Genomic DNA, 18,580 nt, shown 5'->3' on the forward strand with positions numbered 1-18,580 from the left:
GTAGATGATTATAATTGTCCTGTGGGACATCACATTTTATCATAGATTGAAGAGTTAGAGGGATAGGAAACGGAGTGGTGCACGTGATGATTTTACATTGAATCTGCAGTGGAGCCTCGAAAATTATCCGCGCTACGCCCTATGAACGAGGCTATTAACCACATTTTTGCCGGGTAACTCCCAAAGCTGTGTTTCCTCGAGATATCATCTCTTTCAGCAACTTATAACACGCCTATATAGTCCATGAGCCACGTGTAGTACTTGCTAATGACTGACCACACCCAGTAAAAAGAGACTTTCCAATAAAGTTATATGTTCCCAAGGCTGTTTTAGAGCTATTGGAACATGTAACGTGTAAGCGTGCTGGTTATGACTACTTGTAGTTTATTATGCACTGAGTGTAGAAATAGATATTGTTGTGATGGCCTCGATTAAACCGCAGCGTAGCGCGGATGTTACTCGAGATACCAACCGTTTCCTATCCCTCTAACTCTTCAATCTATGATTTTATCGAGTGTCAATTTCTGTGAATCTTGCATGCCAGGTTAGGTTAATTATTGGACTCTACTATTAGGTAAAGATCATTCAGAATCAAAAGTAAAATTATTGTATTGAGGTATAATTATGCTATTGTAAATGATAGTCCACATTAATTGCTAGATGCTCCTATTATATTGAGTACATGTATATAATTATATACACGTATAAATATGGAAGTAAGTATAGTAGTATAGCTATTAAGTGTAAATTGTTCTGTAAATATACACTCCTGCACAAGCTTCGCCTATATGCAACTTTACATGTATACACGTACACTGATCTGATACTGACTCAGGTTCTCTCTGCTCGATCATGGGATGAAAAGAACAACCTAACCAGCTTTCGTCGTGATCATGGTAAAAAAGAAAAACCCAAGCCATACAGAGAGCCAGCCATACAATGGAGATAATTGAGGTGAGATTATTGTTATATGGATGCTTATTGTTAAATTGTTACTTCATAGGTGATGAGATACTGTTTCAGTAAGACAGATTTTTCCCTGTCAGTTTGATTTGTTCAACATTTCCCCCCTTGCTTGTTATACTATCTCAGGTATATCCATGTGTATCATAATTCTACTAAAGTGAAAAAATCTTGTGAAGTAATCAAAACATGTGCAGTCAATTCAAAGCTTACATAAATTCCAAAACACTGAAAACTGAAAATAACGTGAACAATTTAGTATTGATCATCTGCCTAGTGTCTACAGTATAACTTATTTGCGCAGCTATATAGGCTTTTCAAGTTATACAGTGATATAATTATTGTTATAAGGTAAGTTAAGAAAGTACTTAATGACAGCTTGCAGGTACAATAATTATCTTTAGGCTCTAAATTTCTCTTCGTTGGGCCCAAATTCGTTCCAAAGTTCAAGCAAACTTTTTATATAATTCGTAGTCCCTAAATTCCTATCGCTGGCCGAAAGTTGAGTGAATAGTTTTTACGGGAAAGATTCCTGCGTACTTTTGATTAAGATTGTAGTGAAATTACACAAGCTGGAAATACCACTAAATTTCCCAACCAAGTTGCTTAAAGCTCAAGCCTAACTATTTTGAGCAAAAATTAATGGCTATAGGATCTAATTATAGCCATCCTCACTAAATGACGAGAGCATATATAACTCCAACGTTAACAAAGTCATGAAAATGTACAGCTAGTGCACTACTAGGTAGTATAAGTTTCATCACATAGTTATGCACTTTTTGAACAATACTTATACACCTGCAGGTAAAATACATGCATATACCCAGCAAGTTTATTTACCAATGACTAATGAGCTAGTGCACACATGCAGTAACACACAAAGTTTCAGCAACCTTTAATTTAATGTACAAGTGCACCAAAGAATCAGCTGCTTAACATAACTCACATTTTCTTACAATCATTAACCAACCTTTTCAGTACTGTCATGAGCCCTCACTATTCTAACCGGGCCTTTTCCACGTCAATATTATATAACTTTCACAAATACGGATTATAACCTTCATCAGAACTTTACAAAACTTCACTCAGAATTGTATTATCCCCTCGTTTTTTTTCAATTCAAGCAGTTAATTGTTTTCGGTCCCATTCATATACATAGATCTAATACAGCCGGAATGACGTTTTATATAGATGTGGTTTACCAAATTACAACATAATTATCGTATAGCTGATTATTTTCGTATGGTAGAAATTTTCGCATTGTATAGAGCATCATAATTAATGGGTTCAACCTCACTATCTTGAGCTGTAAAATACGACGTATTTAATTTACAAAAAATTTGTACGAAAATTACCCACTATCAAGGGTGTATGAGAGAAGAGGGCATGCAACAGCTTGCGAGCAAAAACTGTAAGTGGGCAGTGGAATTTATTGGAAATGAAAATAAATGATTTTGTCTAAAGTACATGTGCAAATTGCAGATTGAATACAGTTTTTGCTCGCACGTTGAACTAATAGTGAGTTGCATGCCCTCTTCTCTCATACGCCCTTGAATTTTAACTCAAACTCGGTACTGACCTGTGTTTCCAAAACCAGCTGCCTGCATGTTACCCACATAAAGGTGCCCATTATTCCAGCATATATAATTCTAGATATCACCCAAAAAATGTGCCTATCATGCTCAAAATAATTATGCTAGCATAATCTACCAAGGCCTAGTATAGCACTTGATAATTTTCACTGTTTTTGAAAGTTAGTCATCCTTCACAAAAACTTTTCCACGAACATGTAGCTAACGGTGTATGCAACGTGCATTGACATACCATATAGCGCAACATTTATTCATTTTTAAAGGCAATTTTCCACGAAAATTAAGTCCGTTAAAAATTTCGCGCTATCTGGCAAAGTTAATAATTATAATTCATGTGTATATATATATACCTGGTATCTTCCAAACTGAACACTATCTCTCGAAAAAGTTCCAAGTCTCTCAAAAGGACTATATACTTTATCCTATTAAAATCGTTAATCATGTTTGTGCTAAATCGATCCCATTCAAATTTCCTTATCACTGTCTCACCATTATGTAAAACCAAGAAGATATTGCTCAGTTTGATGAAAGAGTATTTGCTGACAACAATTAATGTATTACATATCATACACTTATAGGTCAGGCAATGTTTTCAGTACTTCTTAGTCTAGATGTACAGACAGAGCATGTGAGTTTTTCCATTAGGTCAACCCTAACTTGCATTAGGTCTTTCTTGATGACCATGACTTCTCTCTTTGTTGTCAGAGCAGCAACAGTTACCTAAATAAGTGCATGTAGATGTTCACAAATTAATACTAGAAGTAATAATTATACAGAGTGTATGTGCTTCTAAAATTTAGGTGTATTGTGCATGTACCGTGAACACAACAACACAACAAAGTGCTCCTAAATTTAGGAGCATAATTATTGTAGCATGTGTATGTTAGGCCCAAAACAGAAACCATGATACGCAATGAAACAGCAACAACAAGAAAGTGAAACCCAATATTGGATGTGGCTACTGCTGTCTCATTCATGTGTGGCAGAATTTCATCTATAGGGGGGGGAAGCTTCCCCCCCAAAAGAGAGGGGAAAATAGGAGGAGAGAGAGAGAGAGGGAATTTGAGTACTAGACCCAACATTATCTAGACACGGTCTTTTGCTACATGTAGCTTTGCTAGAGGATGATTGGTCATCATCTAGTCTTACCACAAATCTATCCATTGCTTTTGTATATAATTAGTACACTGTCATGTGGTTTCAGTGTTCTATATAATTATGGTACACAATTACAAACCAGCATACCACGTTACATGGAGTTGCCTGTCAATGCATATTGCCAGGAGTACATTGCTAATAGGCCACAACAACAAACAATACCGTACAGCGTGAAATTTTCGTGGGGCAAAATATTCGTGGTTTTCGTGGTTGGAGGTCTGACCACGAATATTTTACCCACGAATGAAGCGACCTTGCCTACCTTTACCTGCAGTGCAAGCTCCAACCACGAAAATATTACCCACGAAATGTCTCAATATTGCTGAACCACGAATATTTTGTCCCCCGAAAATTGCCCGCTATACGGTATTATATACGGGCGTGGCCTCAACATTTTTTGCGCTGGCGCACACGGTTCCTTTTCAAGCTTCCCCCCACATTTAAAATCCTAGATGAAACCCTGTGTGGCCATGCATGAATAGCGCTAGATACTTTATGATAAATATAAGTCATCTGTGTTTCTAATTTTCAGCTTTGTATAAAGTCCTGGGATAATATAGGCTTCTTTGGAGGGAGTATTCATAATTATACATGACTGCATGTGCATGTATAGTGTTTCATTGAACCTCCTTATTTATCAGTAATGTATAACAGTGCATGGTGGTCCCATTTAGTATACATGTGGGCTTATTACAGGAGTTAATTCATATAAGAAAAGAGTCACGTTTCATAAGACTGTGGGTATGACCATAATTATATGGAAAGTGCATAGTTGTACACTATACTAAGCTGAGTACCGTAGAGCGGGTAATTTTTGTGGGGTAAAAAATTCGTTTAACTTGAAAACGGTGATTTTGGTGAGTAACAATTTTATTGCCTGCACTGCATTGCAAAAAATTTCGTGTAGGTCAGCTTGCCCACGAAAATTACCCGCTATACGGTATACGATGAAGTTATAGACGCTATATAATAGTACCGTATATATACGTGAATGTGTGTTGGGTGTAAAAAACATGCAAAATATATCCATAAGTACTTAGAAACCTAATACCGTATAGCGCGAAATTTTCGAGGGGCTTAATTTTCGTGGATTTCGTGGGTTAGCAATCCTACACGAAAATTAAGTCCACGAAAATCGTTCTTTACCTGCTATAACGTGCAAGATTTAAAGGCGTGGCTTCCGGTAAGCAGTCATTCCGCGAACATTGTGCAACGAAATGGCTTTTAGAGGCCAATCCACGAAATATAAGTGCCTCGAAAATTTCGCGCTATACGGTATATATATATATACTTTTAACGTATTTGTTGCTAAGCATTATATTGGTATTTCTATGACATAATAGCATCTCCACAGTATTAATATTCAGGGGGATAGCCATAATTGTGTGGAATGGGGTGCATATGCAGGGGCTTTATTAAGCTCGCAGCGTCAAAATTATTTGACCGGAAACCACGCCTATTACAAATCAATGAATTTACAAGTAACATAAAAAGTAATACTATGCACACAGAGTAAGTATCACGACAGGCAGTGTGCAAGTGCACAGCTTCACAATGGCAATTAGTGATCTATCTAAAATAAGCCTATTTGGACAGACAATTTTGCTATCAAATTTCTCATTGCTTTCAAGTCCCTATTTTGCTCAAAACAACTTGATTTTAGTGAAGGCCTATAGTGCTCAGCCAGATAATGAGATACCACTTCTTTATGTTTCATGTACTAGACTCACGCCAGAGGGAGGTGCATGGAGCACCCTCTGGCTATGCTCATGATTATTAGCCCCTGATTATTATGTGCACCGTAACCATATAATTATAATAAACAAATTCTACGTAACAATAACACACAATTAGTAATGCATATTGTCATGATTTTAATCCGGACTATATACATTACAACACCATAGCTAGCTAGCGACACTTCAAGACCTATTATTATGAGCAGTGTCGTGTTCATTGTGTTGTTGTTACTTCAGGAGTTTTACAAAGGAGTTAAATTTCAAAGGCAAGGTCTCGCTCCTTTGGATTGACATTATTGAGCCTACGGAATTACCATGTACATGTACCATGCATACATTTAGCACACAATTTATGTATCGTATATATTTACTTGATTAAATGCCCATCTCGTTTAAACACCTATGGTAAAGGCTCTGTCTTTGTCAATAAACAAAACGCCCATCTTAAATAATCGCCCATGTATAGGCGGGGCACTGTGGGTGGAGCTGAACTAGCAGTGGAACCAGTTGCAAGCATGGAAGCACAGGCAGCATAGACTATAGACACTTTTTATGATGGCAGAGAGAGAGAGAGATACCAATACGGAGGGAGAAACACCACTCCTAGCTGAGAGCTGAGAGCTGTGGCAGCAGCCAAAAAGAGCATAATAACTGCGCTCTGCTGTGCAAGAGTTTGGAGTAGACATGGCCAATAAACGCCCATTTCGAAAAAGCACCCACCTCGTTTAAACACCCCCTTTACAGACTTCGATATGAAATAAACGCCCGGGCATTTAATCAAGTAGATACGGTATTGTACATTCCATAACGACCCGGAGTGGAAAACATTCTACTGAACAAAAATATAATAATTATTGTATATATAACAGCCTTTGGGGCTCTAGATCAATACTTATATAGGAGTATAAGTTTTACTAATTATATTGACTCTGTTGCCAGATCTGACAATGTAGTTAAATTTCAAAGGCAAGCTAGGTCTCGCTCCTTTAGATAAACATTATTGAGCCTTCAGTAACACCTGACTTTGTCTTATGGGAATTACGACATATCATGAAACAATACATATATTTTGTGTACTTGTACATTTCACAACAACGGAGTGGAAAACATTCTACTGATAAGTGAAGAAGGGTATACAAATTAAAAGATAATTATGTACAAAAGCATTGCCTTTGGGGCTCTAAATCAATACATGTCATAATAATTATCAACAAACAAACAGACAAAGTACATGATTACTATAGAAACTAGAACAGTATGTGTTATACAATAAATGCAGTAGTATAAGCTTATGTGAGCCGCATGGAAACAGGCTAAGCAGCAAGTTATAAGTATAATTATTGTAACAGGAGCAATAAAATTAAAGTAGACCAGGGGGAAGGGGGGGTATTCCTGGCAATTTTTTACATACTAACAGGGTATTGAAATAACAGTTGACATTTTTTTTAGCAAAATTTTCTAGTTACTTTTCTTATTTCACCCCTGTAGACTATAGAGACATAAAATTATATATGCTGAAACTTTTGAGAACGGAGTTTTAGTGGTGTAAACTGCACTAGGATCACAGCAAATTCAGTCAGCAAAGAAGCCTGGAATCTTAGAAATAATGGCTGCCGCTCCAGCCTGATATGTTCTGTGGCAACCAGGGTGTCATACAGGATTTTGAAGTAGAGGGGGGAAATGAGAAAAGTAACCAGAAAATGTTGCTAAAAAAAGGTCAACTGTTATTTCAATACCCAGCTATGGACACTCAGTCATAATTGAAAGGGGGGGGGGAAATTGGAGCTAGGGGGGGGATATCCCCCCTTTCCCCCCCCCCCTGTATGACACCCTGGCAACAAACCACAATCCTAATTCTAGCGTTCTACTTTAGTGACCCTTTTCCATTGTCACTTCTGCAGGCAAGTAATTAAGTGCCTCGAAAATAGGCCTCGTGTAGCTAGTAACCCTGCAGCCAATGTGCAAGTTCAAGCTTCTTAGCCGTTGCATGCTAGCTTTTATTCGACAACGTAGCTTAAGCATCAAAATAATTATGCCACTATGGAAACTAATAACTTGTTGATATGGCAGCTAGGTGAGCAGGATACACAGACAAACCAACTGACTACTATAACCCGTGGCCACCCACGCACCTCGGGTTAACAACAAGTCAACAGTGCGGTTAGAAACGACAGTTATCACGTTCTTAACTGTTCTCTCAAACAAGCAAAAATCAAACAAGTGGCCTCACAATCGTCATTGGATGGCTCAACGGTTGAGATGATGAGCAGCTCCTTGGGTTGGTAGGGAGTGAGGGGTAGAGTGATTGTGACAGTGTGACTGGTGTCTGTGGTAATGTTTCTTTTGACACTGCAATAGAAAAAAATTCAGTCTAGTCACATTATGTAGTGTGTAAAAATAGTCTGAAAAATACAAGTAACAAATAATTTATTCGAAATTTGGAACATACCATAATTATGTCCTAAAAATAATTACGATTGCAAATAACCACTTGATCAGCTGCACAACTGTTATAGTAAGTTCCACTCTCTCGAATCACTTTATATTTACACGTAGCACAATGACATCAGTGACTAAAACTGTAGTAAGCATCGGGGTAGGGAAATCTGGATAAAGTTTAGTGAAATTGAACCAGTGAATCATTAGGAATGTATGTGTACTCGACCATTACATTACCTGGGTCCACAAGAGAAATGCTTGAGGTCCCACTGAGAGGTGTGACTGTAGGTTGGGGATGCTGATACAGTATAGGGGAAGCAGCGCTATAATTGAGCTGTGAGTGATGTTGTGTTGGAGTCAACAGTGGTTGTGAGGGATGGGTTCTCTTGGTCAGTTACCACATAGCCAGTGATGCAAGTTGGGTAAAGTGTGCTGTCGATCCGATTCCATACAATCTTTGGGCCCATTTGATTGACTGTGACAGTTACTCCATTGATTGATAACTGTATAGACGAACTCAATAGAAATTCGATATTATAATCTCACAGGTATTTACTGCGAAGTTCACTAACTCCACTAACTTCACAATATACAGTGGAGGTGGTGTACCGCACAACGCTGTAGCTGTATCGACACAAGTCTAAATCACCTACCATCACTGGTGATGATGATCCTGACACATCACTGTAAAAACAAAACTGATAAATGTTCACCAACAATTACCCTTGTCCCATATGGCTCACCATTCATTTTTGGCTGTAGTGCTAGTGCTAGTGATCACCATTGCATCATGTCAATATAGATTGCCTGGGCCCAGAGGCATAATTATAATAATTACTATTGATGACATCATAAACAATAATTGCAGGAACAAGAGCACATGGTATATAATTATCTACAGGTGTGAGTTTATACATTTAAGTTGCTTGAGTTTATAGTTAGTTAGACACCTACTGCTGCCAGGAGCCTGTTCTTGGAAATTGGAGCACTCTTCAGTGTATTCCATGTTGAATGCATAGAACGTGTTCAAGGAGCACCAAGCAGAGCTTTCTTTGTAGGTATACAGTTGCGATTTTTCTTATATTTATAAGTGTTGTTTTGTCAATCCTCTCTAGAATATTACTGGTGGCCAGCCATCTGGATCATGGTTGTGCATGGAAGTGGAACTTGTTCCGGCGTACGTGTGTCTCCTTCCTGCAAATGAAGGTAAGTTTTGTAATAATCATTGCGTAATTAATGTAATTACAGCGCCACCATAATTTAAGCGCCACGTCAGCATCAGTATAATTTTTGAGGCCTTAAAAGAAGCGCCTACCGTTGCTGTAATTCTGCATCTATGACTTCCTTACACTTTAAGCAGTTGTCCGACCCATAGCTATATTGAGTCAATAAATGTTGTTCACGAGTCAGCTCTCAACGGTACAGCTAACTAGCAAGTGAAACTAAGCTAAACCACGCCCATTATCTCTAAAATGTCTATACTGGCTGTAGAACATAAGCGCCACCGTAATTTAGGCGCATTGCAGCTGAACGTAATATTGGTGTTCTAAAAGATGTGCCGCTTAGAAATGGTTTTTCTGCCGCTGTAATTACATCAATTATGGTAGAAAATCATAACTATTATGTAGGGTTGTATATACACACATCACTGCCACATCATAATATAATAATATCAATTGTGGAGATCTAAGACATATTGTAAGTGTAGGTTTTAGAATGGGAAAGAGACAATGAATAACTGTCTCATATACTAAGCCGATGCGTTTCAGTCTTATTTATAATCAAGTGAGTCAACAATAAGAAGCAACATATCTTTCTCGACTGTTCGTACTGTCCACAGACCAGCCATGTCCTCTGTCACTGTGTATATAGTGAATATGGTTGCAAAGAAAATAATGTTTCTTACCATTATACATTTTTTGTTTGACTGTTTGTACTGTCACAGACCAGCCATGTCCACAGCCAGTAACTTAACTAAAGCAAAACACAAACAAAGTTTTTATAATTATTATGAATGATTGCTTACCTGCCAAATTCTAAAGTATAGGTGTGTCCACGATGCGACCAACCAATGTAAACGACAATAATTATTATTGTAAAATACCTTCTGGTCATGATGGGTTGAAATCGTTGATGGCATAAGCATTCCAATTTATATATGTACATCTGTATGTGTGCATCAGTACACGAGTTTAAGGTGAGTTAAATAATTATTAATTGGCTCACATTCTCAAGTAGTGTGACAAGGAACCTCAATCTCGAGCTCAATCAGTACAGTAATAGACACAGGTACATCTGTATGTGTGCATATGTAAACGAGTTTGAGTAAGTGAGTCAATAATAGAATCTGAATCTCGAGCTCGTAAAGTAATGATGACACAGACAACTGTAGATAATATCATAGGTATACATTTACATGCATTTTATATACCTCGTACTCACCTATTTAGTAGCCGTTGTAGGGGTGCATATCCTCCTTTTTAGTTGTGTATTCCTATACATAAGCAGCATATGGACCAACATTTTAAAAACCAGCTGAACACTCACTTATAACATTGTAGCATTGTAGAAGAAGTCAACAACCTGCATCGCGTCAGAGGCAACCAGATCTGCAATACGAAATAACTCTGTCAACATAATTATTTATATATAACCACATAAGCACACCTTGTAGCCTATAGAGCTAGACTCCTAGAGACAGTGAGAGAAGAATTGCAGAGACATCTAGCAGCTGATAAATGGACAGAAGTGAGTATTAATTAGCCGACCTACTATATACTAGCTCCTCTACTTACTTCCTCTCTCTCTCTCTCTCTTTTTCTTGCTAGCTGGCCTTGCAGTCAGCTCCATAAATAATATAATTACTCCATCCATCCTTTAAAGCTGCAACTGAACGAGAAGATCAAGCTTCAACCTTTTCAGTCTCTTGGTGGATTTCGTAGCTAAGCAACTTTCTCTCTGCGCATACGCATACGCTGGCTGCACAGGCTGTAAGCAGGACGTGGGTGCTACAGGCTGAAACAGGCCGGTTATTTACGGGCTGTATTCAGGACAGGATGTACGTGCTGTAACGGGCCTGTGGTTCCAGGATGTAAGCAGGCCGTGGGCAATTACATCCGCATACAGGCCCATATTCCGGCCTGTATTCAGCTGATTTTCCCCACGGGCTGAAACATTCCCGTGGATTTTTGGCTGTGTAAGCATTCCATGTATGATTGTATGTATCATGTAAAATTAAATGCATGTAGTGAACATAATTATAATGGACCTCCATAGAAGACCTCTGAATGACTGAGAGGTCTCTATAAGAAATAAAGGACCTCCAAGTAACCAATCAGATTTGTGACAAGCATTTTCTAAACATAGGGAGATACCCTAAATACTTATTAGGTATTGACTTCATTCAAGCTAGCTAGCTAGCTGTGAAGCTGTGACCAGAGTTGTGACTAAATAATGGACACAAGATTTGTTTTATTTTTAGTTGTGCTCTTAAGCTGGACGACAGGTAAAAGTTCTTATTTGAAGATTAGCTCTCAGTGCTATATATAATCCCTTCTTGCTAGTTAATACTTTCAAAACGCTCTACTGTGCTAGCTGGTTTAGATCTAGTTAAAGTAGTACTTAAGCAGTATCCACATGAGTATTTCTGCATGCATTCTTCAGCTCAGCAACCAGCACTGTACTGTCCCGGTCTTGCAACTATCAGCTGTTCAACTGTAACACCAATTATTTGGGATGGGACAGCTTTTAATGGACAGTGTCCCCTCAATGGGATTGGTTTTCAAACTATTAACAATGACAGTATTGGTGAATCCTCTTCCTGCGGAGAACTGAATGTGACTATCACCAATGTAGTCACAACCATCGATGTGGGTAACACTGTAGTCATTGTTAACTCATCACTGTCTTTCAGTGCACAACCATCTCTCAGTGGATTAACTGTTGTCTGTAGAAGTGGGCCCAATGCTGCTGTGAACTCTATGCTATTGATTCCAGGTAGGTATGAGTTGGCTGATAATCAGACATGCTTGGCTGACTCTTCTTTTGTACTATATACACTGCAGATCCCACTCAAGCTGTATCTGTGAGCCAGGACTCTCTGACAGCTGTGACAGTGACTTTGACGGGCGGAGACAGTCGCTGTATTTCACTGTACTTTGTGGAGATCACTGAGATAGGCAGCAACGACTCACCCACTATCATTAGCAGCTCTTTTCCCTCCATCGGTGTGACTGGTCTGGACCTGTGTATAGGAACCGCTCCTTTGTTGTCGGCTTTGTTCAAGCTCCCTCAGGCGTGCAAGGGGGAAGAAGTACACCATAAATGATAGGTAAGTATATATCTAAAGCCTAACCTCTTAGGGACTACTCATCACATAATTATAGCGAGTAGATACAAATGTACCTGCACAAACAAAACAATTAAGACAGTATTAAGTGTTGCTTGAGAATTTATGTGAACCCCGTTCTGTTGCTGGATGCTTTATATTGTCACATAATTATTACATATAGATTGCAAACAAAATGAAGGAAAAAGCAGGTGCATGCAATTTGCAATAGTTTATAGATGCAACCAGGCTTGTACAGTGTCATCCGCAAATATTATCAATCGAAACCTGCATGGTATACGGTAGTGGCTGTCGAGATAAGCAGTTTCTTGTGCAGGTTTGGAAGCGGTTGCAAATGTGACAGCCAACACAACTACTTTGTCTTGGACACAGCCGGCAAACACTGCTTCAGATGGCTGTATCTCTGGTTATATCATCTCCTGGACTGAGGGAGAAGACACTACAGTTGGTTCTAGCATTTCAGTCCTTGTATCAAATCTGAACAACTTCCCTTTCTGTCAAGGCTGAACTGTAACGGTGACACCCAATACACCATCTGGTCGTCTCACTGTGGGTACCAGTTTGCAGAATGTGATATTTAAGCACCCAGGTACATAGTTTTGTGCCTCTAAAAGGTTCTAACTCGATCCTACATGATGTGTCTACTTTACAGATTTTGCTGCTCCTATAGTATCAGCCTTTTTCATTCTCCAGTCAGATAGTGTGGTCATTAACATCAACTGGCAGGTAACAGGTTGTTTATAACATTCCATCGAATCATTCAATTCTACTTGTATAGGATATCTCTTTAGAGGCAGTTCCATTGAGAATGTTTGGGTTCAGTAAGATTGGGGAGGGTGTGTGTAACCCTCGGTTTAGTACAACTGGTTCGTCGGTGACCCAGTCAGTACCAGAAGCTCAGTCTGGTGACAGGTACACTGTCTGTGTGGTGTTTATCAACAACGAGTGCATGGAGCGTGTGGATGACACTATCAAAGGTGAGAGGAAGATTTTGTGTGCCTATATAACTTATCTATTTTGCATATCTCTGCAGAAATGCTTGCCAATCCACAGCTATCTGTTGGTGATAGTTCTATCTCAATAGTGGTCACTGTATCTCCCTCTCCCCCCATGAATCCTGACTTCCTGTCCATACTCGCAACTATTGATCCCCCTCATGCTAGTGCTGTGTTGGCAAACTACCCCACATCATCTCAACAGTACATGGTGATGTTTGATGGTCTCACTTCTGGAACAATCTACACTTACGACATCAGGGTGATACTCAGGAATGACTCCACCCCCACTATTGGTCTGCCGGTGACTGGATCCTTCACTGTTCCAGGTAACTATATCTTCTACAGAAAAGTTGTGTGTCTGTGTATTAAATCTGTATCTCTCCTCAGCATGTGGCACAGTTTGTGTAACCGTGGTTATTGTAGTGAGTGCAGTCCTGCTAGTGGTTGCTGTTTTTTGCCTAGCTGGAGGCTTCGGTGCTTATAAGTACAAAACCAGATCTAAAGGTACATGTAATATGTAACAGATGTGCACAGAATTTTTTGTAACTAGCTTGATCAAGTTCATAAACATGATCTTCCTGCATCCGAAAGATTGGTCTGCGAGATCGTTCAAATCCGAAAACACAGAGAAGCACGAACTTACGTAAGTGAAAGCCATAATTGTCTCGGTGTGCATGGTAGTGTGTTTGTGTGTGTGTCTGTGTGTGTGTGTGTAGACTGTTATAGCTGCTCAGTGATAAATAAAGTGCAAGTAAGAGCTTCTAGTCATGTTTTCTTCGTGAATTTGCAAAATAATGCTTGTTCTCGAATTATGGCTAGTTTTGCTTACTTTGAAGGGCATTGCAGTCTCTTCAGACTCGTGTGTAGCAAAATCTGTTGATATGACTTAGCTATTCAACTTAACATGTTAGCTCTGCACTAGAACGCTACCTATTGGTAGCTGCGAAAGAGCTGCAAAGGTCCACTGAATGCAACAGCCATTTATTATGGAATTTTAACTTTTTATAATCTTCATAGCAACAATCAGGATCGATCGTTTCCCACTATCTTGTACCATTCCTGCCCTGCATGCAATAGCAAAAGCATTAGCATTATTGCAGCTGGCTTTCCACCGCGGCATCAGCACCCGCGGTACTTTCATTTATTGTGCTTTTTTAAACTGATTGGAAGTAACCCAATTGTATACACGTGTACAAAGATGCATATACGTACACTCATTTCTAATACCGTGGCAATTTTCTCATTTAGACATAGCTTACCCCCTCCATCTCCTGACTCCCTGTATGCTGACCCCAGATCCATTGAGCACCAGGCAGCCCTGGGCACTGAGGACCAGTACGCCATGGTCGATAAAAACGGCAAGAAAAACACAAAACCAAAGCCAACTCCACCAGAAGCTGTGTATCAGGTATGTGTGAAGTACTTGTTGCATCATACACGTGTAGATACTCCAAGGTTTTCATAATGTAGGGTGCAAGTTAACTACCTTGTACATGTACCTTCTTACAACTAGTGTCGCTTTGTGAACCTACTGCTTTGGTTATTACTATATACCTACTGCTATTTAGTATACACTACCAATCCCCACCCAGGACCCCTGCACAATTGAGCATAAGACCACTGCCTCTGGAGCCATCTATACCGTGGTGGACAAGCTCAAGAGGTCCTCCAAGAAGGAAGGAGAGCCGGACGTGATTCCCCCAGCCAGCGAGGGGGTGAGTGGAGAAGGTCTTGTTTAGTATATGCAGTTACTATTTTGTGTAGTGTACGTATAGCGATCAATAAAAATGTCCCCATACCGTTTCCATAGTACGTACGTGCGTAGTATGTTAACAAGCGTACTGTTTTAGCAATAGTGTTACCGTACTGTTTACCATGCCGTTTTTTGCCTGCGGGAGTACGACGTTGCAACGTAGCCACGCCCTATCTAGTTGCAACAGATCGAGTCTCTCAGAGAAATCTACAGCTAGATCTATACAGAATATTATTATTATTGCAAAGACTATAAGCTCTGGCACTTCCAGTACTGAGCTATTAGTCTCCAGAAGCTATAATATTATCTTACAAGTGCTAAAGAGTTTGGTATAAGGCTAAACAAAAGTCATTGACTATTTTACAAAAGAAATGGTAAAGTTGGGCTTGTTGTTCAAAGACGTGCATGCGTAGCGTTTTACAATGTGTTTAATTAGACAGTACGAACGTACTATGCATGCATGTACTATGGAAACGTTACGGGAACTTTTATTCATCGCTACTATATATACCCTGAATGTGTAGGTGCCTACTAGGAAACATTGCCACGTATTATACAGTTTTCATCCAGCCAGAAAAACATTTGCAATGCGAAGATTTATGGAACATAACGATCAATGACCGGGCGAACTATAAGTATTGTCTAAATGTTACCACAGGCAGTCACATGCATGCTGGCTATAAGCTGATTGAATAGTATTCAGCGAAAATTGGCTCTTCCTACAAAATGCAAGGCTTCCCGTTATACTATGGATTGAAGAGTTAGAGGGATAGGAAACGAAGTGGTGCACGTCATGATTTTACATTGAATCTGCAGTGGAGCCTTGAAAACTATCCGCCTTACGCCCTATGAACGAGGCTATTATGCCGGGTAACTCCCTCAAAATAAGAAAGTTGTGTTTCCTCGAGACATCATCTCTTTCAGCAATTTATAACACGCCTACTCCATGAGCCATGTGTAGTACTTGCTAATGACTGACCACACCCAGTAAAAAGAGACTTTCCAATAAGTTATGTTCCCAAGGCTGTTTTAGAGCTTTATTGGAACATGCATGTAACGTGTAAGCGTGCTGGCTATGACTACACAATAGGTATAGACCTTTAAATATAAGTGAGTTGCACGGACTAAGAACAGTTACTTGCAGTTTATTATGCACTGGGTAGGTATAGAAATAGGTATTGTCGTGATGGCCTCGATTAAACCGCAGCGTAGCGCAGATGTATTCGAAATACCAACTGTTTCCTATCCCTCTAACTCTTCAATCTATGGTTATACAGCATATGACTGCCTGAATATTCGTACTCAATCTAATGACATGACATGGTGTTTGTTTTGACCACTGTCTAATGGATGAATGTTTGACGTGTGTTTCTGAGAGGATTCAGTAGCCCAAACATGCAGTGCGACTAGAGTATCTTGCTGTTGAACACAGCGCTTTTGTCTTGTTAGCAACACTACTGTGAATTGAGATACATGCACACGCGCATGGTTACCATTGAGCTAGCTGTCCTTAATACAATTAACCCATTGTCATAATTATGTATTCTATTGTATAAATCCCATTCTTGTGTGTGTATGTGTCTAATGCCTTAATTGGAGGTAGCGTTTGTGAATGTTGGCAACAGTAAGACGTTTAGTCTAATTATAGCGCTCTTGTGTTGCCGTAGTCTTAGAGGTACGTTTTGGCTGTCAGAGAGTTTCTGTATTCAGTATTGCACTGTATTGATTGTGCGTAAGCCGCAGGAGGCATGCGGTAAAGTTTACCGTGTGTGTGTCTTTATTATCGATCAAGTAATGTCAAGTAATGTTGTAGTTTTACTATACCCTACAATGTATGTGAGATATGAGACCACACTTGTCAACTGTACGAATAAATGCATGTATATATACTTGTCAAAACTCCCAACTGTGTATTCAATTCCATGGGGACCGTTATTGATAATAACATTGAAATATACGCAACAGTTTAATTCATCCCAATGCTGCTATAGTCCTAGTTACTGAGAATGCCTTCAGTTTCAGTGATAGTGCAAGGGTGTTCCTGTTTATGTGAACAGCTTATCATAGAATGTACAGATCCACCCCCTAATGTTGTGTGTGTACATGATTTAGATTTAGAGAACATGATAAGACCTGTCTTTAAACATTTCCTTGTAGTGGTACCATTGTGAATTGCAGTTGTCATAACTATAGCCTCTTGTCTTCATTTCAGAAGAAAAGTGGTCATGCTCTCTGTTTTTGGTACAACAATGATATCTATATTACATGTAGATATAGTGAATAATTAATAGAGTATTAGGCCGTACATTAAATCATTCACTCATCATTATATATATGATATACAACACACTTTACTAAAAGGTAACTAGTGTTTACTTGACAACCACTAGCTTGCATGATGTCATGTGTAAAACATGTGCCTCTAATAATAGTAGTTGCAATTGGTCATGTATGAATTGTGCCATTGTTAATCATGATCGAGTCAGCAGTTACTCACAAGTACATTAACTTGTATCGTACACAATGTGTATTGCATGCTATTCACATGTGCATTGTATAGTACAACCCTAACCCACATTAGTCAGCACATTACAGCTGTGGTGATATCCCTCGCACGCATTCTTAATTATATGGTCATGAATTAGGTATATGTGGTGGCATATTTAGCGAGTCACATCTGATTATGGAGGTAGCTCCACTTATTCTACATGCCTCAATTTCCAGGACAACTCAGTATAGTATAATGTTGCACCCAATTGCCAGCGGTGCAATAATGAACTTCGATAGTTTCATTGTTACAATGTTCATGTACAGTACAGTGTAGATGTCAGTGTTGCAAATGGACATTCCTATATATGGTGTACTCTATACATGCAGTCAGTTTTTTGTTGCTCATATTAACCTCACAGTGTAGGTTATACCTACATGCATACACATTTAGAGTACATGTAAGCGTGTTGAAGAAGCAACTAAACCTAACTCCAGCCAGCTTCCTCAGGAACTTTATTCAGAGGTGTTTGACGCATTACCAAAAGGGATGGCTCCTAAAGTTGTGAGGAATGGAACGAAAAACTAACTGAATTTTATGTATACAGTCATGTAGTTATAGCAACAGGTGCTCATTTTAACCTCATAGTGTAGGTTATTAGCTTACACTATAAATCCTTTAATATTCATTATGTTTGTCGCTGTAAGAATCAATTTATCTTTATACAACAAGAGGAGCTACTGCACAAATCACATAATCATCATTACCTAAGTTAACTATAGAATATAGATATGGGTAAATACGATGAGTCAGTCCTCGAGGTTAGTTCATGTCTTTCACTTCCCTTCTCTCCCCAGCTCCCATTGGATGCGTTAAGTCTCAATGAGGCAAGTGGTTTTCTTGCAAGAGCTGGAGGATCTTCTAGGAAAATGTTGAGGAATTGGTATCGCTGATGGAGGCTCTGGACCATGGGCGTCAAAAGTCTCCCTTAGCAGTCGGTGGGTGGTGCATGGTGTCGCTAGTGGCATGGTAGATATCGGTATGCATTTACAAAGGAAACGCTGATTCCTGACTAGGACTCTCCCAGATTGGGTCCTGATGG

The 18,580-nt window shown here is 39.2% G+C and overlaps 1 protein-coding gene and 2 long non-coding RNA genes across 4 annotated transcripts; 1 reads left to right on the forward strand and 2 right to left on the reverse strand.

Moving 5' to 3' along the window:
* Positions 1 to 3,040: 3,040 nt before the first annotated feature.
* On the reverse strand, positions 3,041 to 8,622 carry LOC135342083 (uncharacterized). Its single transcript, XR_010396753.1, has 4 exons — positions 8,129 to 8,622; positions 7,992 to 8,058; positions 7,683 to 7,801; positions 3,041 to 3,275 (listed from the first exon to the last, which is right to left on the reverse strand). It is a non-coding gene; the product is annotated as an uncharacterized LOC135342083 (long non-coding RNA).
* Positions 8,623 to 9,697: 1,075 nt separating this feature from the next.
* On the reverse strand, positions 9,698 to 10,622 carry LOC135342045 (uncharacterized). 2 transcript variants are annotated; one of them, XR_010396736.1, is made up of 7 exons: positions 10,559 to 10,622; positions 10,439 to 10,500; positions 10,334 to 10,385; positions 10,118 to 10,186; positions 9,918 to 10,057; positions 9,798 to 9,865; positions 9,698 to 9,751 (listed from the first exon to the last, which is right to left on the reverse strand). It is a non-coding gene; the product is annotated as an uncharacterized LOC135342045 (long non-coding RNA). The 2 variants fall into 2 exon arrangements; XR_010396735.1 differs by having other exon boundaries at positions 9,709 to 9,751; positions 9,798 to 10,057.
* A 518-nt stretch (positions 10,623 to 11,140) lies between these two features.
* On the forward strand, positions 11,141 to 18,170 carry LOC135341443 (uncharacterized). The gene is made up of 13 exons (XM_064538003.1): positions 11,141 to 11,396; positions 11,555 to 11,887; positions 11,956 to 12,221; positions 12,556 to 12,683; positions 12,742 to 12,828; positions 12,892 to 12,965; positions 13,018 to 13,216; positions 13,273 to 13,563; positions 13,625 to 13,741; positions 13,829 to 13,880; positions 14,486 to 14,645; positions 14,830 to 14,952; positions 17,932 to 18,170. Exons 7-13 carry the CDS (start codon positions 13,048 to 13,050, stop codon positions 18,064 to 18,066), a joined length of 1,047 nt encoding a protein of 348 aa, XP_064394073.1. The 5' UTR covers positions 11,141 to 11,396; positions 11,555 to 11,887; positions 11,956 to 12,221; positions 12,556 to 12,683; positions 12,742 to 12,828; positions 12,892 to 12,965; positions 13,018 to 13,047; the 3' UTR covers positions 18,067 to 18,170.
* The last annotated feature ends 410 nt before the right edge of the window (positions 18,171 to 18,580 follow it).

Source organism: Halichondria panicea, chromosome 1, assembly GCF_963675165.1.
Source record: "Halichondria panicea chromosome 1, odHalPani1.1, whole genome shotgun sequence".
NCBI classification, from domain to species: domain Eukaryota; kingdom Metazoa; phylum Porifera; class Demospongiae; order Suberitida; family Halichondriidae; genus Halichondria; species Halichondria panicea.

What these genes read in the sequence shown, in the direction of transcription:
- LOC135341443 (XM_064538003.1), top strand. Translation starts at nt 13,048, where the DNA reads ATGTTTGGGTTCAGTAAGATTGGGGAGGGTGTGTGTAACCCTCGGTTT. An exon ending in GTACAAAACCAGATCTAAAG is followed by an intron (nt 13,742 to 13,828) that starts GTACATGTAATA and finishes TGCATCCGAAAG; the next exon opens with ATTGGTCTGCGAGATCGTTC. An exon ending in TTCCCCCAGCCAGCGAGGGG is followed by an intron (nt 14,953 to 17,931) that starts GTGAGTGGAGAA and finishes ATACACATTTAG; the next exon opens with AGTACATGTAAGCGTGTTGA.